This window comes from Ascidiella aspersa, chromosome 6, assembly GCF_963924565.1.
Source record: "Ascidiella aspersa chromosome 6, kaAscAspe10.2, whole genome shotgun sequence".
In the NCBI taxonomy this organism is placed as follows: Eukaryota; Metazoa; Chordata; class Ascidiacea; order Phlebobranchia; family Ascidiidae; genus Ascidiella; species Ascidiella aspersa.
Genome location: NC_139452.1, coordinates 15,470,579 through 15,496,717, shown reverse-complemented (window position 1 = coordinate 15,496,717; position 26,139 = coordinate 15,470,579). Strand labels below are relative to the sequence as shown.

Sequence of the window (26,139 nt, the reverse complement as noted above, 5' to 3'; positions counted from 1 at the left end):
ACTATTTTGATATTTCACGGCCCTATAAAAATTCAAGGGTCAGTTGACCATGTTAATTTCTTCTAGTTCACTAGGGCAGTCACAATTCTCTATCTAATGTAACAACTCTCTAACTAATGCGGACGATTCGCTGATAGCACGTAGTACAGCATAATAGATGTTTTATAATGTCACAAGGTACATTATAAAACACGCTATATTATCGAATATGAAAGTATAAATAAAGACTAATATTAATGACAGATAATGTTTAAAACGTAGACTAATGTTTAACAACATTCGCTAAAACCTAATTCTAATTGCGGACCCTCTGAAACTGCTGCACGGACCTCATTTGATCAGCGGACCCTAGTTTGGGAACCGCTGCTCTAAAGGTTCAAAATATTGTATCAGAAAGCTCTTTCTTCACATAGTTGCATAACTTATTAGAGCGCAAAATGGAATTCAAAATATTTTGAAATACTTCTCTGCAACTTTAAGCGTGGGTGCCAGTATTTTTAACAATATGCGATTCTTTTTATGTGTTTAAGCCCATTTCGTTTGAATTGTAAAAAGTTTTTTGCCAATTTAAACCGAATAAACGCATGTGTTGGAAGTACATTCATGTCTTTGTTTCATTTAGCTTTAGTTTACACGAAAACAAAAAAATAATTGAATTGTATTAAAGTCAAAGCAAATAAGGGAAATCAGATTCCCCGCCTATTGTTCATTTATTTAAATTGCTTTAAAAACATTTCAAATACGTTTATTCATTTCAATAATTTACAATCCAGAATATTGGCTACTTTACATTATTGCTTTACTGATATCCGATATATTGAACAAGGGCATAAATAATAAAACAGAAACATTCAAAAGATTTTTCGTTTAATAGATTGCTTTAGGTTTTGGATGATTTGAGCACATAATTTGAAAACTATAATTGATAGCAATCTTGCCCTTTTAAGAACACTTTTCGACAAAATCCTTTAAGATCTCAAAAAGGACGACTCACCCTCGCTAATATTTTGTGTGTTGCGACCAAATTCCGTTACTCGTTGTTTGCTTGGTTTATCACAACTGATTAATGGGTGTCTGGCTTACAAAGCAAATATGCGAAAGTACGTCAACTTACGTTTGTTTGCCAGCCTGTTCGTCAAATGCTTGACCCTGTTATCTTTGTTTATCATTAACCAGAAATTTCGTTTTGGAATTTCTTTAAAAGCCGAGTCGAATCGATTCACGGACTAAAACAGGTTTGCATTCGTGTTTTTGCTGGCACTGTATTTTAAAATTTCAAACTTAACTATGCATAATTTTCGGAAGATTCGTTACGTTCATACATAGAAAATAAAAAAGCCCAGAGATTTTAGCATTATTTTGAGTTATACTAAAAATCATTTTTATTAGTTAGACTAGTTCAGATAAACTTATTAGTCAGGGTTTCTCAAAACTTATAGGTTTAACCGTTTTAAAGTATGGAATATTCCTTCTCTTGTATAAAACCTTGTTTAAATAACCACACCGCCGCAAATTCAAATTATTCCCAATCTATATTACAGTTTTTCCAGAAGCCCTTGCAAATTTAACACGTTTAAATTAAAAAAAACAACCAATTAATTTTCAGCCTGGCCATATTTGTAAAACAGAGCCTTTGGCAGAAATTTACGAATGTTTTCGGGAGTGAAGAAAACTTTTGATTTTTGGGTAACAAAAAACACAAAATCAAAGTTGGTTGAAATGTCTACTTACAATGTTTAATCAATTTGAAGGTTTTTTTTATTAACAATCGGCAAAATCTTAAATATGGGCAAAGGTTTCGCCGTGTCCACAACAGCGGCTGTTATATTTGGAGTCGTTGTTGTGTGTCTCTTTATTGCAGAAGGTAATTTTTATGCATATTATTAGTGTTTTTAACATGAGTGATATATTACTATTTTTATCTCAACAGCCTTTTGTGTTATTTTTCATTCGAAATTACAAATTGTATAGTATATTTTTCAATTTCTTTTATAGCATAAAGTTCTGTATTGTTAATTATAAATAAGTGCATTATGTATGACTATTTTTATTCTTTATATAAATAAAATTTCCTTGCTTCGAGAGAAATATGAAAAGAAAAAATGCTTGTAATTAAAACTGTTAGCATCTTTTAACTCTGAAATAGACCTACAGTCCTACATGCAATGATTTTATTTTCCGGGTAATTTCATGTAGGCTGTATGTGTGGAAAGTGACTATGCAAGAATGTTTAACCAGACATTGCACGTTTTAGGTTTACTTATTGGACTGTTGGGACGACCTACGTGTGACACTGTTGACCCTGGTCCTATCACCGATAAACCGACAGACAAACCAGCAACCAGCACTGCAGGGCCTATTACTAGCAGCCCTCTTACGACTAATGCGGTAAGTATATGCCTATGTACGCCTGAGGAGATTTTCTAAACACGTTTCAACCTTCAATAAATTCGTTGTTTGCCGTAGTTGGGTGTTTAAATCTGTTTTTGTATGCTAAAAAATATTTCCTCTTATATCCATACCCTATATTTGGGATGAACAATAAGGCCGTCTGATAAATAAATTAGGGTACACACAAAACGAGCTAGAGCAGAAAAAACTACAAAACTATAGTATTATAAGTAATACCACATGAGACCAACGACTTAAAGCCAAAGAAGAAGTTATATTAACGACAGGATAGAAACTTATCGTCTGAATCAACCCAAGTCGTTGGAATAAGTCCTAAATTCACCGAAAAGCCTAAATGGCCGAAATAGCGCCTACAACTGTAGAGAGACGGTATGGGAAAATTGTTTATATTGTTCTTCTCTCAGTCTTATGGCTGTAGTCCTAAATTAAGTCATGATAAAATAATCAAATTGATAGTCATTGCGTATGAAGATAATGCTTTCAGGTCATTAAGCCAAAATGTGCATTAAATACCAAACACTTTTATTTAAAACTCAATACACATGGAAAGAGAAACTCCACTGCTTTTAAAATAGCATGGTAATGAAAATCTTTTTAACGTAGCTTCCATCGCTATTTTTTTTATTTAGCTTCAATTAATTTTCAACGACGGTATTCATCTTACAAATAGTGTCACGTGTTCGTTGCCATAACACATTATGATTAACGCCTCTTGCCGAATTACGACTTTGCTTTCAAAGGTAAGCAAACGCTTGTGGAAAAGGTTTCATCCAAGTTGCCTGACACGCAAACTGTGGCCGAGAAATGTTAGTAGGCCTATATAATTAAAATTCATTAAGTTGTGAATTTCGATGATTATTACACTTTTTTATCTAATGAATAGATGTACTGCAAATAAATAACTTGCGAATCGTCAGACAAACTCTTGGCTTTTAGTTGTATTAACATCGCAAACAACAACAACAAGCATGTGGAAAGTAAGATCACTTTTAAATTTAAACCCCCAAACACCAACGTAATACAATACTGCCATCACGTATTTCGACAAGGGTCCGTGCTGAAACAAACACATCAAAAGCACCAAATGATATTAAAAAATCGGCAAACTTTCTCATACTGAAGAACCGACTTAAATATTATAAATATGCTAGACGTAATATTAATATATTAAACGAATATATATAAGCTTTATTATCATTGTTCAACTGATTTATTATTATTATTGACTTTATCTATCGTAAATCATCAAGGGGACCAAGATGGACTTTAATCGGATGAAATATTAATTTGTCTTTTACCTTCGATTTTAAAAACTGCTTTCACTAAAATGTTGACTCGTTTTAATTAACACCAAAGTTTTATAAATGATTCAATATAAGGGTGGTTTAGCGACCTAGATTTATTGCGTTCTATACATACACACATGTTTCACTTCAAAAAAGGCAGATTGCCCATTTCCTTCCCACCACTCCAACGAATGGTGGACTTTGATTTTATTTCAACTATGACACAACATAAATTTTGGTCAACAACGTTTTTAAATTATGTAATTCGGCGAATCAATATTTATCATACCGGTGCCTGTTGCTTACAATTTCTCGTACAATGATTAACAGTAAAAAGTTTTTTTCCCTAGTATAGGACATTTTACTTACGCCAGGCAAATGACTCAGTCTAAAATGCTCCTGCTGGCAGTTTAGCCGGTTTAATGTTTAGTTTGGATGAAATCATTTGACCTGTTTGGAAATTTCGCCCTTTGACCTGCTTGGAAATTTGAAAAACTGGAAAATAAAGCAATTAACCGTTTCCCTGTAAATGTGTGTACCCAATAAATTCTAAAACCAAGCACTTAACCTTTAACAAAACATATACGTAAAATATAATAAGAATTCCTTTCTAGTAAACCTATAGTTAACACGTAACATATGCATAGCGTAACACAGGGGTCTATAGTCGCGGGCGAGGACCAAACTCAGAAAGGTCTCTGCGCCCTGCGGGCCGCACAAACGTTAACTAAGAATTGTGTCATTAAAATGTTAGAACAACTGCGAATCAGGCGACCCTCGGATCTTATTTTGCACTTAAAAACGTGTTTAATTACATTTAAGTATACAGTAAAGTATTGGCGCAAAGCCCGAAAGCGTTTGTTTGGTTTAAAAATCGAGTTCACACGTCATCATTCATACTACAAATTAAAATGGTAATAAAACTACTTTGAGGAAACGCGTTAACCTTAATAGATAATTTAGTTCAGTATATACTAACCTATTTATGTCCGGGGGCACCTGGCGAGCGAAGCGATCGCGATTTTTGTTTGGGTATACTGGCATTTGTTTTTAATTACTTGCAAGTTTTAATTACATTGCCAAAAAAAAAAAATTAAAAAAAAAGACATGCCCAATGCTTTTTAATAAGTTTTCCCTTGCCCGTGACGCACTTGGCAGCCATCCACGGCGCAACGGTAAAGAAGCGCTGATCTAGTTAACCACTTCCGTAGTTAAAATATTCAAAAAGTATTTCAAATGGACTCGTGTCCATAGTTTGTCAAAGAAGCGCGGGCCGTAGGTTGCCGACCCCTGGCCTAACATATGTTAATAAATTTTACATTCGTATGATATGTGTGCTCACATCATTTGACCCAATTCAGTTTATTTTTTCTGTTTGAAGATGTACATTTGAAACTGTACGTCTAGTGTTTCATCGCCAACTCTTCAGTTAAGTTTTGACTTGTCAAAACAAGGGACTTTTGAGTCAGCTATTAGTTTATAAAAATAAAAATGAACAAACTTGTGTTTATATGTTGCATTTTTCAAATACAATTTTTAAATGGAAACGCATTCAGTAAAAGAGTCGCACACATGGTAAGTGAGCATTCAACACCAGTCACGAGACGAAATAAAACTTTGGCTTTACCACACGGGCATCGAAGAGTTGTTTGCCGAAACAACATTGAACGGTATTGTGATATACAGCAGTAGTGAGATAAGCAAACAGATTTTTGTCAGAATAATAAATTACCTTCTGGAGCTAAATTTGCAAAATTAGCGATGCACTTTCGTGGTTATCAGTGCTTTGAGAGAAATCGGGCTGCTGGGTTCGCTATTATAAGGGTTTAATTGCTGTTAACGGACAAACCCGCGCCCTTGAAATTTTATGTGTGTATTAAAACCCTAATAAAAGTAAAATTACGATAACGCATTTAACAGTTCAATTTATGCCAATTAAACGGCTGCTTTATGCGAGTGCCAACAATTAGGTATAAGTGGATTTCCTTTTTACTTATTTATAGATTAACACTAGGTTTAAAAACGTTAACAACTTTAACCTGGTTTGATAAAATTTTATATAAATTCGGTTTTCTGGGTCACTGCTGTTTTAGGCTAGCGACTACAATACTTTTTTTAACGGTTTGAATGTGCATCGTTGCAAAGTGTCGTGTTTGCAACTAAAATTCTTTGGATGCAGAAATAAAAAATGTTTACTTTCACTTATGTTCAGCCGGAACTATGGAAAGATGAACGGCTACCGACTTCACTCAAGCCAACCAATTACCAACTAAGTCTTCGTCCAGATTTTGACATCTTCCTGGCTCCAGACACCAACATTTTTTACGGCTCTTCTTCTGTTACGTACATGTGCAACAATGCTACCGACTACTTGATCCTTCACTCCGTGTAAGTAAAAAAGAACATGCTTATCAGTTTTTCTATTAGGTTTAATCCCATAATGGTTTGACAGCATTTTTAAGGTGCCCAAGTGGCCTGAGTCAAACACTGCATGTCGTACTTTTGGTAAGATACCACTTTAGCTTTCTGTGTTTGTTAAGAAAAACAACTTTCATACGTTAAAAAAAGGGTTTTACTGGTTTACCAACTTCTGTTAATGGTTTCACAAATTTTCTGTCATTAAATAAGCCTAACGAACAGCGTTTTAAAGTGAAATTTAATCTTTATAAAAGTACTTTAAATGTAGAAATGAATGACAAAACAAAACTTCACCTGTATTTTGCTTTAGTGATTTGAACTACACCGATGCCTTCACGATAACCACCGAAAGTGGGGAGGGTTTTCCGATTGCCGAATTTTTCTTTTATGCCCCCAACGCATACTTGGTGATCAGGACAGCGTCGATGTGTGAAGAGGGAGTGATGTATACTTTTCATGCTCCAGCATTTTGGGGTCCACTTGGCACAGACCTCTATGGATTATATAGGAGCACATACGTCAATGAGTCTGGAGATACAAGGTTAATTGTTTAACCGTGTGAACTGTTTGAAACTATTTGTGTTAAATTACGATGGTATAGGCCTATACATTTGTTCTTCGAGTGGTTAAAAAGATACAATGTGAACTTTTTAAATGAGTGTCAAAATACGCATCAAAACGGCTAGATTCAATTACAAGATTAAGATAAAGAAGTGTAACTTGCTGGTGTTAGCAACTTAGGTTGAAACTTTTAGGGCGGGAATGCTAGTTTTGCAAAAAAGGGCCTTTAACAACTGAAATGTGTATTGGTTCTTCTAGAATTATAGCGGTTACTCAGATGGAAACTAGGGGATCCCGTCACGCCTTTCCATGCTTCGACGAACCGAGCATGAAAGCTACATTCGACACAACTTTATATCACAGAAGCGATCAGGGTTACTTTGGAATCACAAACATGCCAGCTGTTTCAAATGGGGTAAGTACTAACACGATCATTTTTAAGCTTGAACCAATATAAACATTCCTTTTTAAGCAAAAGTTTAATGTTTGTTTTTATAAACATGTTTAAATTCTATAGTTTCTGTTTCTACCATAGTAACGATGAGATGTGAAATTTTATTCTTCTCGGTCTGATTTGTTACAAGTTATTTATATTTACTAAACTATTTACCGGACATCTTGCTATTTCTGCAGACAGAAGTTATTGACGGAAATACTTGGGATGCAACTGTATTTAACACAACCCTCGTGATGCCAACCTACCTTCTTGCGTTTGTAGTGTGTGACTTTGATTTCAACCAAACCTTCACAAAAGATGGTGTACAGGTAGATTTAAAGGCTTAATCACCCATTAATTTGGGGTGCAGCTGTGCAGTGAAACAATTGAAATATAGTTATATAGGCTACATATTAAACCACTTTCGACTAAAGTATATTAGCAAATAAATTTTTCTACACATTTTATTTGTAACTTGATACATTATTTTTAACATGACATATCACACCAATTGTAAATTTGGGGATGCTGTTTTTAAGGGTCAGATTTACAGGATAAATTTAGTAAACTCATATCTGACGTTCTCATTTATATATTTTATGTACTGCGCCACTTATAGGAAAATACACTAATGTTTACAGATGTTGGTTAGCCTTAATTCAGGTTGTGAACTTTAAGTAGTCGTAAGCTTATTATTTTCAACCTTTTTCTAGTGACTGGCTAAAGCTAAACTTAGAAAAGTCTCGGCGGGCCAAAAATAGTAAATTTTAACTCATAATGTTTTCGTTAAAATGTGAGTCAACCCAAAAGTACTTTTTGCAATTCATAATGGTTTTTGCTACATTTAAGAAGAAGCCAACAAAGGGCTGGAATACAATTCCTTAGTTAGGTTTAAATTTTTAGTTCACACTGCGCCATCCATAATCACAATTAAAAGGTGTAAAAAATATACTATAGGTCAGTGGTTCTTAACCTTTTTTTTCAGCCGCGCCCACTTTGGTATTTTTCCTATGCTTCAAATAAAATTGTCAAGCGCAAAAAATAAACATTGCGTTATCGTGCTTTCAAAAGACGCGACGACACATATATAACAGCAATATTGCATAAACATTATAGATATAGATTCGTGCAAAAAAGGTTGAGTCCCCTGTTGCTAGCCTGTTATCATTTATAAAATATGGATAAAGAATAGTTCGAAATGGGGATAACTTTTATCGTTTATCTACAAATTAGCAAAATTGTAATTAAATTGAGCAGTTATAATATCGATGATATGAAAACATGCAATGGCACTCAAAAAGACTTTTTGTTAAAAAAGTCAACAAAAGTACAAAATCGCGCGGAGCGCGAAAATTGTCTGCAGTTGTATTGTCGAAGTTGGCAAAAGAACAGAGGTTGTTCAACTGTAGGATTAATGGTTAATCGAGTTTATGATGTAATAGGACCTGATGAAAACAATCTTTTTTCATAGTTCCAGCTTATGTACATTGTGCCTCGTGGGGGTGAAAGATTCTTTCAAAACGCAAACATGCTAAACGTATAAATGATAAATGTTGTATATTGCGAATCTTGCTGCCATCCTGGATAGAATTCCCTGACACATCGACTCATTCAGTTAAACGCGATGACCCAAAACTGTAAAATGTTGTTGATTTATATATTGCTTTTCAAAGACAAGGATTTATGCAAGGCCTGCATCTATTAAAAACAAAGAGGCAACATACGCGGCTGACATTACACCAAGATATCTGGACTACTTTGGCGACTACTACGACATACCATACAGTTTCCCTAAATCAGGTAGGACATTAAAATAAAACCAATACGAAGTCTTTTGATAACAATATTTTAGAGATTTCAGAATTTTAATGTGTAAAAAAATTTGGTCGTTCAAAATAATTTGTTGCCATTCTATAGGCGAGATGCACTTTTTAGACGTTTAAAAAATAGATTTTGTTAAAATAAACAAAGGAAAAATACAACTTGTAAAAAAAAAACAATCACACATGTAACTAAACTGTGTCCCAGATCAAATCGGAGTAAACGATTTCGGAGCCGGAGCGATGGAGAATTGGGGATTGGTGATATATAGACACGAGTATTTGTTGTACGAAGAAGGTGTTTCTTCCATTACAAGCAAATACTTTATCACTTATATCATCGCTCACGAACTTGCTCACCAGGTTATACTTTACACTAACCTTATAGCTTACCTTGTTGATATGATTTTAGTTAAACTTGCTAAAGTATAGTGAAGTGAAATTAAAATTCGCTGCTTTAAGATATATGCAAGTTTTCTTAGTCTTTCTAAAACAGCACTTTTTAACCGGTGAGCCACGAAAGGTTACAGGTACGCCGCAGTTCTAAAATATAAACACCTATTTTTGATATATTTTTCTCTTACGGATTATCTTATTGAACTTGAGACAATGCAATTATAGAGCCAATTTGAAACAAACCTACCAGCAATTAGAGAAAAATTGAGGTGTATATTCTATGAATAATCGCAATTTTTTTGCATGCCAGGTGCACCTTGGATGCCAGGGGCATCTTGGCGTAAAACTGGTTAAGAAACGCTGTTATAGATTGATACGAGATTTTAACTTCTACGAAAAACCACACTTGGGTACAGGTATTTTTTAAAACAAAGAAAGGTTTAACTTCGGCATGTATGTTAACTTACAGTGGTTTGGCAACCTAGTGTCCTGTGCGTGGTGGAACGAAATATGGCTCAATGAAGGTTTTGCGACCTATGTATCTTTTCTTGGAATGGAACATATTCAACCAACATGGAAAAATGTAAGCCATTTAAAAAATTACATAACTCACAAGCGATGAACTAGTTGGGAAAATTGATTTTTCTTCTACATTTCGAAAAGATGCAGCAATATATGTGTTAATATAGGGAAAACAACATGCACGTTAATAACTATCATAAATGTAATCACTTGCTACGTATTTATCATATATATCGGCTTATTTTAATATAATATAATAAGTTGTAAGAATGGGCAAATTCGGAAAAAATGATGGTCCATTTTACAAAATTAAAGCAGAACTTTAATAGGTTTCAAAATTTATCTTTTTGTTATAGTTATATACATCTTATTAAATGTCAATGCATTTACACGTATCGTATGTAATTTCCCATAACAAAAGGACGAGATGTTCATTCTGGAAGAACTTCAGGGAGCTTTGACGGTTGATTCATATTCTACTTCACATCCTCTCGTACACCCGGAAGGATACTTTTCGACAATAACATATTCCAAAGTATTTTTTATTTGCGTATCTCCTTAGGAATTTACTGATTTCATTACTGTTTGCCACTACTTTGAAATACATGCTCAATCTTTTGATTTGTTTGCCATTTTTTACCCGAGATTGCTTTTATACAGGGTGCATCCGTTATCCGCATGTTCAACGAAATCCTGGGAGAACCTACTTTTACCAACGGGTTGAAGGTACTTAATCAAAGTTTTTTGAAGTTTTAAAGACTATATGACATTAGACATATTTGCTTTGTTTTGCTGTTTTGTAGAACTATTTGAATGAATTCGCTTACGGAAACGCAGTACACGATGATTTGTTCAAGCACTGGATTGACGTAAGACTATAAATATCGTATACATTGTGTTATGCCAACGTCACTTAAAGTTGAACGTGACTTTCACATATGACTTCAGCAGGTTTTACAGAGAATGGCTAAACTTAACTATTAACAATCTGCCTTGCATTTGACTTAGAATGGTTCATATTATAGTACCAAATTGACATACATAAAACCTTGTGTCCTGCAATAAAACAATATCAATCCTCAAATAGGCGGCACTAATTTTTCTATGGTGACCAGGAAATTTAATTAATCCAATAAGTAGCCAACAATCAAACTATACGACAAAAGTTTCATGTAGAATAACCAAAAAGAAACATAAATTTTAGGAAGCAGAAAAGAACGGGTTGAGATTTGACGCCGACTTGCAATTGATTCTTGAAAGCTGGACGCTGCAAATGGGCTACCCGCTCCTCACAGTAAGTCGGGGTGCAGGTGCAGAAGATTACGTCGTCAGCCAGAAGTACTTCCTTGTGGACCCCGAAGATACTCCTGTAAGCACTCCGGGAAGCGAAACCTACAAGTGAGTCCTCTTTACATTAAAATGTTTCGGTTTTTTCGAAAACAATAAAATATAAGATGTTGTGCCATCAGACCCTAGCAGAGCTAAAAAAATATTCGAAATACGCACAAAATATTCCTAAAACGACAATATAAGATAGATACATGGGCAGGTCGGCCCTGATTAATAGTTTTTACAAAAAAAAACAAAAAAAAACACCCGCTTAAAACAAAATTGTTGGTAAAATTGATTACGGTCCAATAGACCTTTGTGAGTTTTGATGAATAGGTTGCCCAAGGTAAAATCATAAGTTTACACCTGGATTCGGAGCCTGAATTCAAACCATTATACCTTTATGGATTTGTTAAGTGACGCTTTTTATTGTTTTCAGTTATGAGTGGTATGTTTACTTCGGCTACAAAGAAAAAACAACTGCAGCTTTTGTTACGGCGTACAGGTGGCTCCTGCCAGGAACTGATCGTAAGACGTCACATGTTACATCTAAACTATAATTAGTACTTCAATTTTTGTTAAAGCAATTTAAACTGGGGATATGTACTGGTTATCTGTCTACTACGGGAAAATTGGTCATCTACTTTATTGGCTAATTTATAACAAGTTTTGTGAACAAAATATTGGGCCCCTTTCGAAAAAAATAATTCGCCTAAACTTTTGCATCCGGTTTAGCTTAAATCGGAGTGTAATTTTGTCCGATTTAAATTCCATAGGACAACAGCTAGATGACAAATTAACTTTTTGATTTAAGTTACCTTTAACACCAGTGGTTTGTAGAGCGTATTAAAATTAGTCAAATTTAATTTCTGCCTTAAGCTAAAATCAAACTGGTTTGTGTTTAGGTGTGTGTTTCCTGTCCAATAGAACATTGACTTTATCACGCTAAATTTCCGCTTTTTGCCTTGTTAAGCTGTTCAAAATACAAACTGTTATTCAAACTGGAGGCCTAACATTTTGATAAAGAGTGTTCTTGTGATTTTTTAGACCTTAGGTTATCTCCTCAACAATACGAAACGTCGAGATATATTTCAATAAACCGTATTATACTATAGGTTTTAAACATACTAGAAGTCATGTGGTAAGAAATATTACTTTCTTGGCCCAATAAATCCATTACATTTTGTAGTGAACTTGTTATGTAACCTAAACTGTTCTGTGGTCACACGACGCCAGCGCCATTTTTGTTTTTCTAAAAATAAGCAATAGGGCTTTTTGAATATAAAAATGCTTTTCATTGTTTTTGGGATTTAAATCAAAATTCTTTAGGTAGAATTTCAATGGGTAACTTTAGTTTCTGGTGGAAAGCTGTGACTGATGACTTTTATGTTCGATATTTTCTTGCCATCATTAGGGTAAAAAAGATTTTCTTACCCAGATTTGAGTTATTTCTTGCTCTGATATTTGCTGAATTGGTAGCATGATCACATGTAGCGCGCCACACATATCTATTTTGTTTCAAATTAGTTTGGTTATCGAAAAGTAGAAAAAATCTTCAGCAAGAATCATGTGCCTCTAAAAACACAAAATAGATTGGATATAGACATAACAAGAAATCGACTAATATTGATACGTCCTATAAAAAAACACTGGCGTTAAAATCGGAATGTATTTCTTTCCGATTTAATTCAGACGGACAAATAACTTTCCGATTTAATTTAAAGAGATTAATTATTTTCTGATTTAACCTAAATCAGACAGCATAAATTTCCAATTTAAATACGTCTTGATTTAACTTAAATCGGAACTGAATGTTGTGGTTAAATCGGACGAAAAGTTCATTTGTCCGACAAAAATTACACTCAGATTTAAGCTAAATGATGTCCGAAAATTTATTTTTCAAAAGGGCGCACCATAACAAAATGCCATGGTATATTCGCAGTAAACTTTCGGGCTGATCCCGAATTCATCATTGGAAACCACCATGCCAATGGTTTCTATCGCGTCAAGTACGATAGGGACATTTTGGACAAAATATTGGAGATGCTCGAAGGCCCAAACTATGTGGTGGGTTCATTGTTTTATGAAGTTAAAAAACAGTTTACAAAAAATAAAATAGTTGCAACATAATAGACTGGTGGTTTTGTTTTTAAAAACAAATTATAATTACGTGCGAGCCACGTTTGTGTAAATTTAGTGTTAACTATTACGTTCATTTTGTCTACAATCTAAGTTAGTAACTATTAAACTATGTTTAAAATGGTTTTAGGTATTTTTGATCACTATTTGTCTTAATTGATATTATATAAGAAGTAATGGTGGATACAAATAATTTTTATGTTTAAAAAATTGTTTCTCATTAAGAGTTAAAACAGACTTTATAAAGAATCGCTTTTAAATACTGAGCACAACATTATCTGCTTAACTATAAATAATTAAGAGTTATCATATTATATGCAGCCAGTATTCTTGAACATCATAAGTCACAAAATACGACAGCAAATATTACATTGGTTCCATTTTGATTCATACCTCGACTAAGTCACTAATTAATATACCAAACAAGGTGAATCGTTTTATGTGATTCAATTTAACACCTCGGCTATATTTCTGTTCAGTATACGGCAACAAAAATTGTCGTGAACAAACTAATGATTTCTGTTTCTTTACTTAAGGTTTGCTAGATAAAGTAAACAATATTGAACAACCTTAACTATAATTAGCAAAAAGCGCGTACAAAACACACTGCACAACAGCGTGCTTGTGTTTTGTTTACAGTTTAATTGCAGAGTAAAACTGTTAATTTATTTGTCTTGTTTTCCTAATCGATTGTAAAATGTAATGTTCGTTTTTAGGATATTTCTCCTCAAAACAGAGCTCAGCTGATAGACGACGCTTTCAACCTTGTTAGGTAAGACCTTGTTTTGAAGTAGATTATTATGAAGTATGAAACGGCCCGAAAGTCTTTTTAGCGTTTGACATAGTGTGATGTTTATCCAATGTTTGTTATTTTAGTAAAATATTCGTTCGAGCAATGCAACATAGCGTGTTTCGCGCACATTGTTTACCATATTTTATTATAACACAAACTATGCAATGATTGTCTCGTGCACAAAAATAGTTGCTGTTAAAACTAACCATTAAATAGTTTTTCATGTGATTGCTCAATGCACCTTCTTACCCAGTGGTGGGATTCAGCCGGTTCGCACCGGTTCTCTAAAACCGTCTCGCGGAATTTTATGCGATCAGCGAACCGGTTAGCATGACTGGTTAATGGTATTTGTATCTTATTCCATACATTAATTTTGGGATCCAAGTAGCTCACGTGTTTGTTTTTTTTCAAAACGTGCAATGTTTGCACGTATAGCAATTATACAAGTTTTAATTTTTATAATTGTAGTATTCCCTTTTGTGATTGTTTTTCTGAAAAATTAATTGTTGCGTCATAAGTACAAATCATGAGCCGACTGCTGCTGGTGTGGCTGTTAGCAGTGATAGGATTCAGCCGGTTCGCAGTTCGCAATATTTGCTGGAACCTGGGATTGCATCATGTTTTTGCAACTACTTTAATTATTTCCCCTAAAATATGACTTTTTGTAACAGAACCGGCTGAAATATATGACTTTTGTGATAGAACCGGCTGACAAAAAATATGAATCCCACCACTGTTCTTACCGTTACCGTCGATTGCTTCCAAAAATTAAACTGCTTTATAAATACCACAACGTTGGGTAATATCATCCCCAAGTAACTGCAAACTGCACTACAGCCCACATACAGGGGCGCCCGCAGAAAATTTTCCAGGGAGGGCAATCAGGGGCGTAACCAGAAAATCAAAAAAGGGGTCCTGAATTTTCAACTTAGGGAATTCCCTATTTTTCTTCTGACGTTAATGAATAATGACGTCATAAAACAGTCACAGTGTGACGTCATAAAATGGTGATTGCAAGACGTGATAAAAAAACTAATCAGAAACAGCCAAATACGTCCAGCAAAAGCGACCACGTGCGTCGTCGACAATCCTGTCAGGCGCCAGCTGCGAAATCACGGTGTGCAATCGTTAACTTCACGCAAAAAAACAACCAAGACCGTGAAATTTGTGTGATTAATTGTGGTAGAATCACACATAATTCGACTATCAGCAGCGAAGGTTTCAAGTTCCATGAACGGAACGAGCGCTAAATTACAAGCACGTCTTTCACCACCTGCAATACTAAACGAAGATCGTTTTTCCGGGTGTTATTACGCCACGATTAGCGCAACATCTGCGCCGAGCTGTGTGCCAAGTCAGCTAAATTACAAGCTGCGGTTGAGGGGAAATAAGTTGTGTCCATTGCACACTTAGCACGTGGTCTAAGAGTATGCTTAAAGAGCATAATTTTGCGTTAAGCATCATTACTTAAAAATGGAGACTTTGAAACGCGCACGACAGTCACCATTATACCTCCTTTTAAGAATCTGCTTCAGTTAAACAAATGTCGATGTTACACCAACATCGGATATTAGCGCAGAGACCGAACAGCGAGGAACATACTGCGTATAACTCGTTTTTTAGCGAGAAAAAAAAAAGTAGGTTTGACCTAGCGTTGTCAATTGTCGAATACACACTTGCAAATCAGTCAACCTAAACAAATAATGAAAGAGAAAAACTTCCAGCGTTTACGGTCTATCAAACAAAAGACGAAAAACGGCGTTTTGCGCTCGATTTTGGTTTCGCATTAGATTAAGACGCGTGACCCAATTACTTAAAAAGCACGCCGCTTCGAACAGTTTGTTAAACCATGACAAAAACGAACAAAAAACGATGATATCACTTACAAAAAGGGGGTAAGAACTCCCACCCCCTGGATATGCAACTGGGGGCGATGGATAATGTATAATATTTTTAACCTTCATAAGTAATACATATTACACTTATAAATAATACTAATAATCGCATTTTGAAATTCCAGGGGGTTGACAAGTGCCATGCCCACATATACTCAAATGATTGTGACACTGTTATTCACGTCAATCTTTCTACACTAAATTATAATCTCGTATGATACCAGCATACATGTAGCAAAGCATGCGTAAAAACGCTTCCCCACCTGACAAAAGACACGGTTAAATTTAGACTAAATGAAACAGGTATTGTTTAATGCAGGGTTTCCCAAACTTTTTTGGACCACGGACCACTATTTGTAAATCTGTTTTTTAGCGGACCGCTATACAAAGCAAAAACTAAATAAAGCCAAATTTTATATATTTATGAAACTGACAAAATCAATGGGACGAATGGGATTGCTTCCCTCTGCTTAAACCATCAATTCATCATAAATTCAATGCGCACCAAGTAAGTTTTACCATACTGGATAGCAAAAGCTTTCGAAATCAATAAGTTGTGAATAACTGCAGCAATTTAATTATCTTTGGAAGAGATACACATACTATACAACAGGGGTCGGCAACCTTTTTCTAGTCGCGGGTTGAAACCAAACTCAGAAAGGTCTCTGCGGGCCGCACAAAATGTTAATTAAGAATTATGTTATTAAAATGTTAGAACAACTGTAAATCAGGCGGGATCGGATGTGTTTTTGCAGTTAAAAACGTGTTTAGTTACTTTCAAGGAGGCAGTAAGTATTGGCGCAAAGCGGGACAAAAACCGTTTGCTTGGTCTAAAATTCGAGTCCACACGTCGTCATTTATATTGGAAAGTGTAATAAAACAACTTTGAGAAAACGCGTTACCTTAATGGTTAATCTAGTTCAGTGTTTGTTAATATATTTAAGACCGGGCGCACCTGGCGAGCGAAGCGAGCGCGATTTTCTTTTGGGGGGTATACCGGCATTTCTTTCAAATTTCTTGCAAGTTTGTATTACATATCAAAACTAAAAACTAAAAATGTATGTCCAATATTTTTGAATACGTTTTCCGTTTGTACGCGACGCATTTTGGCACTTGGCAGTCAGTCTTCCACAGCGTAAGAAGCGCTAATCTAGTTCAAATGACAGCATCAAAACGTAAACAAATCTGACGTATAAAGATCGTTAACGCAAAGCTTCGCACTTACATATAGTTAAAATAGTCAAAAAGTATGAGAAAATGAACTCGTGAGTTTGTCAAAGAGGCTGCGGGTCGGATAAATTGCTTTAGCAGGCCGGATCCGGCCCGCGGGCCGTAGATTGTCGACCCCTGCTGTGCAACGTATATGCGTAACTTTTTAATTTATTTTCATATCTCCACGGACCACCTGTGCAGTCGTCGCGGACCACCAATGGTCCGCGGACTACAGTTTGGGAAACCCTGGTTTAATGTACTCGTGCAATACCTCAAGAGATGCGTATCCTTTTACCCAGAGCCGTATCTTCGCTAGTTGGTGCCCTTGTAGGGCATCTTGTATTGTATATTGCCGACCACTAAGAGGATGGCGAACCTTTTTTTCGCGCGGGTCACAAACACGACCTTAATCCTTACAAAATGCTCAAATGTGTCATTTATTTAATTATTTGCTAATTTGCTGCAAGGTCGTTTCAAGTATCATTGTCTGGGTTGGTAATTTTTGTATGATTTCCAAATTTGGATTACCACAAATTTAAGAAGCTAAATAGGTTAGTAATGCAGCAGCATTTTTTATGGGAATACAGGAGATCAGCAGAAAGCTTTTCTGCATTGTTTATTGGTTTAACCAGGGTTTTCAGAATTTTTTGTCTGCGAACTCTTAATTTCCCAGGATTGCGACCCTTTACGTTTTACAGCGATAGAAAAATGCTTTCAGTTGTCTGCTTTTCTGCACGCATTTGTTGAAGTGCAGTTAATGTAGGCAAAATCGTCACCCTAAAACAGTTTTGCACGACCCACAGATGGGCAGCCCTGATTTAAACAGTATAGTGCTATCTAACGAAGAACTGTTTTTTTTGCATTTATCCTTTTGATGAAAATGATTGATAACATTTCGGTATTTCTAGAGAGGCAAGTGGGTCATTAAAAATCTTTGGTGACAGTGGTTCGCCATCCCTGCCATAGCATAAGGTCGCAGAGTAGGAGGTAAGCAAGGCCCCAGAGAAGGTTTTTCTGGCCTGGCTGTGAGTCAAATAAGAACTCTGACAAAGACAGTAGATGCAGAGTATATAAGCAGACACGAGAGGAGGGCGGTAAATAGAATAACGCATATCGTTTGGCAGAAGTAGTTGCCGCGAGACAGTGGTACAGGTACATAGTTGCTACACGTGCAAAGTCCATACGGAGCATTCGTTTTTTCAATCAACTTACTTTTCCTACCTCAAAAACAATGTTCTAACATTAACAAAGTTTTAGCATAATGCGTAGAATGATTGTTTATCGGCTTTCCCAATTAGAATTAAAGTGTCGTGTTATTCAACCGGTAAAGCCCAAACTATTAAAATGCATGTAGACTTTACTTGCGACTAGTTAGAGCAGGGGTTCCTAACTTTTTTACACCGTGGCCCCTTTGAAAATTTTGAGAAATCAATGCCCCCTCCTAATTTTTTAAACCTTTACAAAAAAAAATGAAGAAACGTCATTTTAATTAAAAGAAATGGTTTATACAGTAACCGGCAGTTGAAAGGATAAAGAAATATAAATACAACACACAATAAACATGATAGTACATTAATTAGTTATTACATATTCGGTTAATGCAGGGGCCGGCAACCTTTTTCTAGTCGCGGGCCAAAACCAAACCCAGAAAGGTCTCTGCGGGCCGCACAAAATGATAACTTAGAATTGTGTTATTTTCATGTTAGAACAATTGTGAATCAGGCGGGCTTCGGATCGTTTTTGCACTTGAAAATGTGTTTAATTACATTTAAGGAGGCAGTAAAGTGTTGGGGAAAAGAGCGAAAAAAAGCGTTTGTTTAGTTTAAACTTCGAGTTGACACGTCGTCATCCATACTGCTAATGAAAAGTGTAAACTACTTGGAGGAAACGCGATAACATTTAAGGTTTATCTAGCTGAGTGTTTCCTAACCTTTTAAAGCGAAGGCGCACCTGGCGAGCGAAGCGAGCGCGATTTTTTTGGGGGGGGTGATATAGGCCTACCTGCATTTTTTAAATTTCTTGTAGATTTAAAAAACTTGTAGATTTTAAAAGATTTAAAATATATATGTCCAACATTTTGAATACGTTCTCCGTCTCTCCGTGACGCACTTGGCTTCCTTCTACGTGGCAACGGTAAAGAAGCGCTAATGTAAGTGAAAAGACAGCGTCAAAACGTAAACAAACCTGACAGGAGATGACGATTAGCACTTACGTAGTTAAAATAGTCAAAAAGTAAGTGAAATTGACTCGTGTCTAATTTGTCAAAGAGGCGGCGGGCCGGATGAATTACATCGGATCCGGCCCGCGGGCCGTAGGTTGCCGACCCCTGGGTTAATGTGATGGTTGAGCTTTTTTTGCTCTGACAATGTCTTAATTGCTGGTTTGGTGGTGGAAAGAGTCAGCCGCATGTCACATTGAATATCTGACTAAGACACTGCGCTGCTTTGTATTCAGAAGTAACAAGTTGAAAACCCACATTAACAAAGATATGTTGATTGGAGAGGCAACAGCAATGACATGACAATTTCATTAAGCTTAGGGTACGATTGAACAGTTTTGCCCTTTTGTTATAGTGAGTAGATTTAGAGATGATAAATTAAAATCTTTGTTATTTTTCAAATTGTTTCATGGCCCACTTGAAAGGCTCATGAACCACTAAGGGGCCATAGTCCCCCGGTTGGGATCCCCCGAGTTGAGGTACCTTGCTTTTCCACTAACCAACTCCTTTAAATTTTTCTGCGAATACAGTGACAAACCCTCTCTTATAGCATAAGGAAACTTAAGGTTTTTTGTCTGTTTATGTTCACAGTAGCGAAACAGTAGAATATAATTTCAAAGTAAACATAGTTTTTCTGTGCTGCCGGCTGCCGACGAACTTCATTCTTCGTTGACTAAATATATAGTAGACTATTATGGTTTTACTTTTCTGTAAAACTCGTAATCATTCGTGGCCAAGTTCCACGAAATATAGTTCCAAGAGTGTTTTCTAAACTACCTCTCGGCTTTCTACAATACTTTGCTATATGCTTTAAGCCAGTGTAAAAATATCTTGCTAATCACTATTACCATAATACTGTTTTTAATGGATATTGGTATGCCTAAATCAGCGTTGTTCAACTATATTTTGTCGCGGGCCAACAGAAGCAATTCGTTACATATGTCGGGCCAAAGATGTAATGGCGTATCTGTATTTGAGTTGGCGGGGGAAATATAACGTCACAATTACGTCATAATTCATGTATTCTTTAGAAACGTCCCGTTTTTAAACAACTCATGTGCAATTACACAACAGAAGTAAATCCATCGCGCTAAGCACGAAAAAATGCTTTTCTTTCAGTTTGGCCTTCATGCATTGGAATGACATAATTCAAAACATACTAAGTTATAGCGCGAAGCGAGATAATATTTGCGTTTATTTATTTCAAAAAATATAAGTTTGGCCGTCAGGTAAAGCAAAGGGAGCAAGTGCATCTATGTGTGGCCCGGCGACTCGCCTGGGAGTAAATAAAAAATATTGTTTTGATTTCATTACTGGCCTAAAAAAATAAGATCACAGGTCAATAAAAAGAGTCCGCGGGTCACTTCTGGCCTGTGGCCGTGGGCCTAAATAAAATAAAAGGATTACGATGCAGAAAAAAATTGGTTTTAGTGGACTGATATCTGACAACCGGGTTTCCGATCCTCTTCGTTTCCAAACGTAATTGTCTCGGAGTGAGCGATGTTCTAAAAAAGGTTTACCTATATATCATTCCCCTGTATATCAGGGGTACCCAACACGTCCGGTCGATCGCCATATTCCACCTGGTCGATCACTTCAAATATGTGTTACGTCATTACTGTAGCTGTCGCACACAAGCGGAACATTAAAATGACCAATTATTGCCTCGACAAGCCTAATAAATCGTTCTTTGACGTAGCAAATTAACCTCCATCGCTGCCTTGAAATGCAATTATCGCTCAAAATATGTAATAATTTTTCTTTTGACTTTTTTACCGAACCAGTCGATCGCGAGTCTCTAAAAAATATTTCAGTCGATCGCAATCAAACATAAGTTGGCTACACCCGCTGTATATAATTTGTACTGTTCAGGGCAAACGAAGTACATGTGAGTTACGCTCTTGACACAACACGGTTCCTGATACAAGACACTGATTACATCCCCTGGGAGACCTTTACTGATGAGATGGTGTATTTTGATTACATGCTTTCTGCGTCACCGTTGTATGGCGACTTCAAGGTAATAAATTGGTTTGTTAATTGTAGTATACCACTCGAAATTCAGTCTAACTTTATAAATACAAAAATATATATTAAACGCAGATTTTACTCAGGTTGCATATTTGCCACGTTAAGATTATATAATAAATTTAAGTCATATTTTTGTATACAAAACTATTTGATTTGGTCTGCTATTTTACTGCTCTTAAAATCCCAATAAAAAATTACTTAATTTCATACGGTTTTTGAAGATAGCCATACTATATACAGGCTTATGGCAAAAATTTGTGTTGTGTTCCAGAAATTCGTCGTCGATTTGGTAGAACCGTCGATATACGAACATTTCGGCTGGGACGACTCTAATAAATCTGATTCCGAATTTATCGCACGGTATGTAACGGTATTTAGTTTAAAGTCGACTGCTTTGTATTTTGTAAATTTTTGTTTTAACGTTTTGCAAACTTTGTGGTTTATCTTACCATATTCTATGTCAAGAGCAGACCTATAGGCAGAATACGGCACATTACGTGCACATTACATGTTTCCTTAATACAAATTTGTTTTCTCATTAATTCTTGATGACGCATCATTATATTTCCTGCGATGCTTTTTACCACGTCTTGCCTATTTAAGCTAAGTAAATTATTAAACATAAAAAAAAAAAATTTGAATGTATTTCGTCTTAAATTAACCTATACCTTTAAAAAGTATATCCGCCCTGTCTTAAATTTGTTATACCGTCCCTATTCACACTGATTAAATAACCATTATAAAACCAAACCGGCAAGTCACTCCCTCCAAAGTAGACCATGAAAAATAGCCCAACTAATAAACTGCCCCCCCCCCCCCCCCTGATGAACTCTACAACACGCATACTTTTGTCTAGTCTTGTCTAGTGGGTATTTGTTATTGTTGCAAATATACAGAATGACGCGGGCTGAAGCAATAGACGCAGCTTGTTACTATGGAAGCCAGAACTGTACTTCAGAGGCTTTGGTTCTGTTTGAAAGCTGGAAACTCAACCCTAACGTCAGGTTAGAGATCCATTTGAATTATTCTTTACCGAAAGTTATTTAACAAACTCAAGACTTTCAACGGCTATACTTATTGGTCAAATCCAATAAAATATTTGTATCCCATCCAAATTAACTTTGTCAAACTCATTAAAAATAAAACGTTGTAATCCATTCCAATACTTATTCCATGACTGTGCAAGATATATTATTTATTAGCCTATATATCATTGCGTATCCAAACACAAAACTTACACGAAACTTTTGTACAACGTGTTACATGTTTTTTTCAAAATTCATTCAGCCTTAATACGCTTTACCGTACTGATGTCTACTGCACCGCCATCAAGGAAGGCACTGTGGAAGATTGGGATTTCATGTGGAACGTCCTCCCTTCTATCACTGATATTGATTATCAAAGAAGTCTTAGGTAATACTACGCATATGCATTGTATATCAATAAATGATTGTCTTGCATTTAATATTTCCAGGAATTAGATTTATGTAGGACTAGGCGAAATACCCGGCGTTGCCCAGGTTAAATAGGGTATTTACTTGTAACGATAATATGTTGCCTTATGCAATAAGCGTGATATATTATGTGCATTACGGCAATGCCCCGATTTGGCGTGATTAAAACCGTATAAAGACATCAAGCTGTTGATTGTTGATCACCACCGCATAGTAAGGTGTACCATTTCCGTGTAAGTGTAAATAAAAGTGTAGTCACATGCACCCGAAAGTAATGTTACGTAATGTGAATAAAATGGGTCGGGTAAATACTCTTTCACAATTAAAGTAGAATGCAGCCCTTGTAAAAGCAGCAACAATATTAGGCCCAACATATTGGCAAAGGCTCTGTGTACATAACAAATGGGTATCCTCGGGTCAAACCATTCTCGAGTATAGGTTAAACAAATGGTAAGATTCAATCAGGCATCTTACTAAAAAGTAATTTTAAGGATAGCGTAATATTCTGGGGGCGGGGGGCGAAGGACTCGCTAGGAAACAATTTTCTCCTTTTTATTACCTTTTTGGCCATGTTCGAAGTTTACAACTAAGAATCTGTCGAAGAGGTGGCGCAAGTTTTGATAAATGGTGTCACGTGGGTTGCAGCTCAAAACGTTTAGGAACCCCTTCTATACATAGCAGTAAAATAATACTGCAAATTTTTTTACTCATAATTGAAACCACGTTGCAATTACGGCAAATGTTTATACACACACTGCAGCAACGTTTAAATAACGCGACTATAACAAATATTGGCTTTTGATTTATTATAAGCCACCTTTTTTGAAGATGAATAAAACTAAAATGGTAAGCAGTTTGTTAAATATAGGACTAGTATGTAGGCGCATGGTTTTCTTAGGTGGGACAGTGTTGACAATCCATAAGGTACGCCGTTTGTCTTATTTTTTCTTATTTTGTTCAATTTATTTTTTAAATATATTTTTTTAATTAAAAATTAAATTTAAAATATTTTCAATTAAGAAAATAGAAAAAAAAAATTAAGGGTGGCAGCCATTGGCTAACACAGGTCATTTGTAGAAAAAAAGTTTTTTCTCATTGATTCAAAAAGTTTTATTTATTCCAATAGCTCTTTATAAACAAGACTAGTATTTTACTTTATTTCAATTTTTCAGATACGCACTCTCGTGTAGCAAAGAACTATGGATCATTAATCGTTATCTCGACTATTGCTTCAATGATGAAGTCAGAGTGCCCAAGTCTGAACTTTCTCGAACCCTGTCTTACATTGCCGGACACGAACATGGAAAATACCCAGCCTTTTCATACCTCTACGACAACTGGGATGACGTTACTGCGGGGTAAGTAAAAACATTGATTGACAATAGCTGCCGTTCGTTTTGTTTAAATTTCTCAATGAGTTAATCGTTAATTTACTTATATTAAGTGAGCTGTTATCTGCTTATATTAGGTTAATTGATTATTTGCTTATATTAAGTTAACTGTTGTATCTGCTTATATTGGGTTAATTGTTTATTTGCTAATATTAAATGAACTGTTTATTTCTTATATTAAGTGGAAGTACAAGCGCAGCAAACAACATCATCAACGCCGCTGTGAGGCGATTTTCAACGGACTTTGACATTGCACTGGTAGGGATGTGGCATGTGACATGTCTAAAAACAGATAAATTAATATAAACGGAAGTTTGAAATGCGTTTAGGAGTGTACTGAAATTTTTGCTTATCAAACTACGTAAAATGTTTCGAAATAAATATATGTTTCTATAATATAGCTTAGCCTGTTTTGATAAAATGTTTTAGCCACCACACGTCTCACCCCTGACTCGAATGAGCGTTATGACAACTCTACCGATATAAATACATTATTTAACGCTGCACGAAAATGTTTTCTATTGATGTAATACAACAATAAATGGTAATAATTTGAACTACAAATTTGAAATAAAAGCCCTTTTAAAACTATACTTTTTGCCACTTTAAATTAAAAGGTATTTTAAAATGCATAATACCCCTAAACTTATCCTGGTAAGACGACGTGTCTTGCCTTGCGCAAATTGATAACACTTTTACATCTTTGTAATATAGCTTTTGTATTGCAAGTAAAACCTTACAGTTCAAACCATTATAAAAATAAAATATTTGCAGCTTTAGCGAGGGTTGATGCTTCAGGTAAGTATAAGGCGGTAGACGGTAGCAAGTCGGAGACCGACGGCTGCCCAAGTCTCTCACACGTTTCTTGTACATATCTTACTCCAAACCAAGCAACAGGGCGCTAAAACTACGTGTTCTTAACTTCTTGAACGAGAAAAAGGCTCTACACTCATTTGATATTGCTCGTTGAGTATATTCACAATCAAATCGCAGTACACACGATAAGTGACGCGATGATCCAAGCAAATGGCGAAACTGCTTTTTTCCATTCCCATTCAAATAAAAACCGTGGTCCGCTTCTGCCATTGGCTCTTTTTTGAAAGTTCGTTGATGTATGTATTGGATAACGTGTTTCTTTATGTCCAGCTGGAGTCGTTGAAGTTGGTTGCAAATTCTGCCTCGTGGACCTCAACCCTTAACTCTTACATCAGTGATGTGCAAACGAACATCTTGTGGAGAAGTCAGCATGAAGCAGATATCGGGGCGTGGTTGGGAAGCTCTGTCAAAGTTTTCCCTCCCACTCCAAAGAAGAGAATGTACAAGCGTAACAGATTGCCTGATTTTGATTTCGCTTTCAAGAAGGATCTTCTCACAATGAAGCCCTACTAGAATTTTTTCTTTCTTCTTAAGAACGCGACTACAAAACTGCAATGCTGTGTGTTTAACCGCCAACCTAATATAGGCAAAAAAGTAGAAATCAGACAATTCTACAATAATTAATAAAATAACGAATCATCAATAAGAAACTTGTTTCCTAATAAAAGCTGAATGTATCGAAATATGTGTTTGATGGTGTTTTTTCCTAATTTTTAATAAAATCGTGCTTTGCCGTCCACGTGCACGCTCGGGACTGTTTTTTTTACCTTTTTAGGAACCTAAAGAAGAATATAATTTACTATTTTTTTTAAAAACAACAATTATTATTAATCATATGTTATTTCGTTAAAAAAGTATGAAATCAACCCTCATGGAATGATCTTTGACGTAGGCCTAGACCTGGCCGTGCCACAATGTGTTCGGAAAATCCACCACTATTTCAATCAGTG

At 35.6% G+C, this 26,139-nt stretch overlaps 1 protein-coding gene across 1 annotated transcript; it reads left to right on the top strand.

Moving 5' to 3' along the window:
- Positions 1–1,785: 1,785 nt before the first annotated feature.
- LOC146140417 (aminopeptidase Ey-like) lies at positions 1,786–25,702 on the top strand. The gene is made up of 23 exons (XM_083392624.1): positions 1,786–1,864; positions 2,255–2,388; positions 5,911–6,086; positions 6,427–6,657; positions 6,936–7,092; positions 7,311–7,442; positions 8,787–8,913; positions 9,142–9,296; positions 9,799–9,912; positions 10,273–10,386; positions 10,512–10,577; positions 10,655–10,720; positions 11,056–11,249; positions 11,620–11,708; positions 13,123–13,247; positions 14,036–14,091; positions 21,310–21,457; positions 21,740–21,828; positions 22,365–22,472; positions 22,756–22,881; positions 24,095–24,280; positions 24,502–24,571; positions 25,460–25,702. Exons 1-23 carry the CDS (start codon positions 1,786–1,788, stop codon positions 25,700–25,702), a joined length of 2,985 nt encoding a protein of 994 aa, XP_083248750.1.
- The last annotated feature ends 437 nt before the right edge of the window (positions 25,703–26,139 follow it).

What these genes read in the sequence shown, in the direction of transcription:
- LOC146140417 (XM_083392624.1), top strand. Translation starts at nt 1,786, where the DNA reads ATGGGCAAAGGTTTCGCCGTGTCCACAACAGCGGCTGTTATATTTGGA. An exon ending in TCACAAAAGATGGTGTACAG is followed by an intron (nt 7,443 to 8,786) that starts GTAGATTTAAAG and finishes TGCTTTTCAAAG; the next exon opens with ACAAGGATTTATGCAAGGCC. An exon ending in AAACTCAACCCTAACGTCAG is followed by an intron (nt 22,473 to 22,755) that starts GTTAGAGATCCA and finishes AAATTCATTCAG; the next exon opens with CCTTAATACGCTTTACCGTA.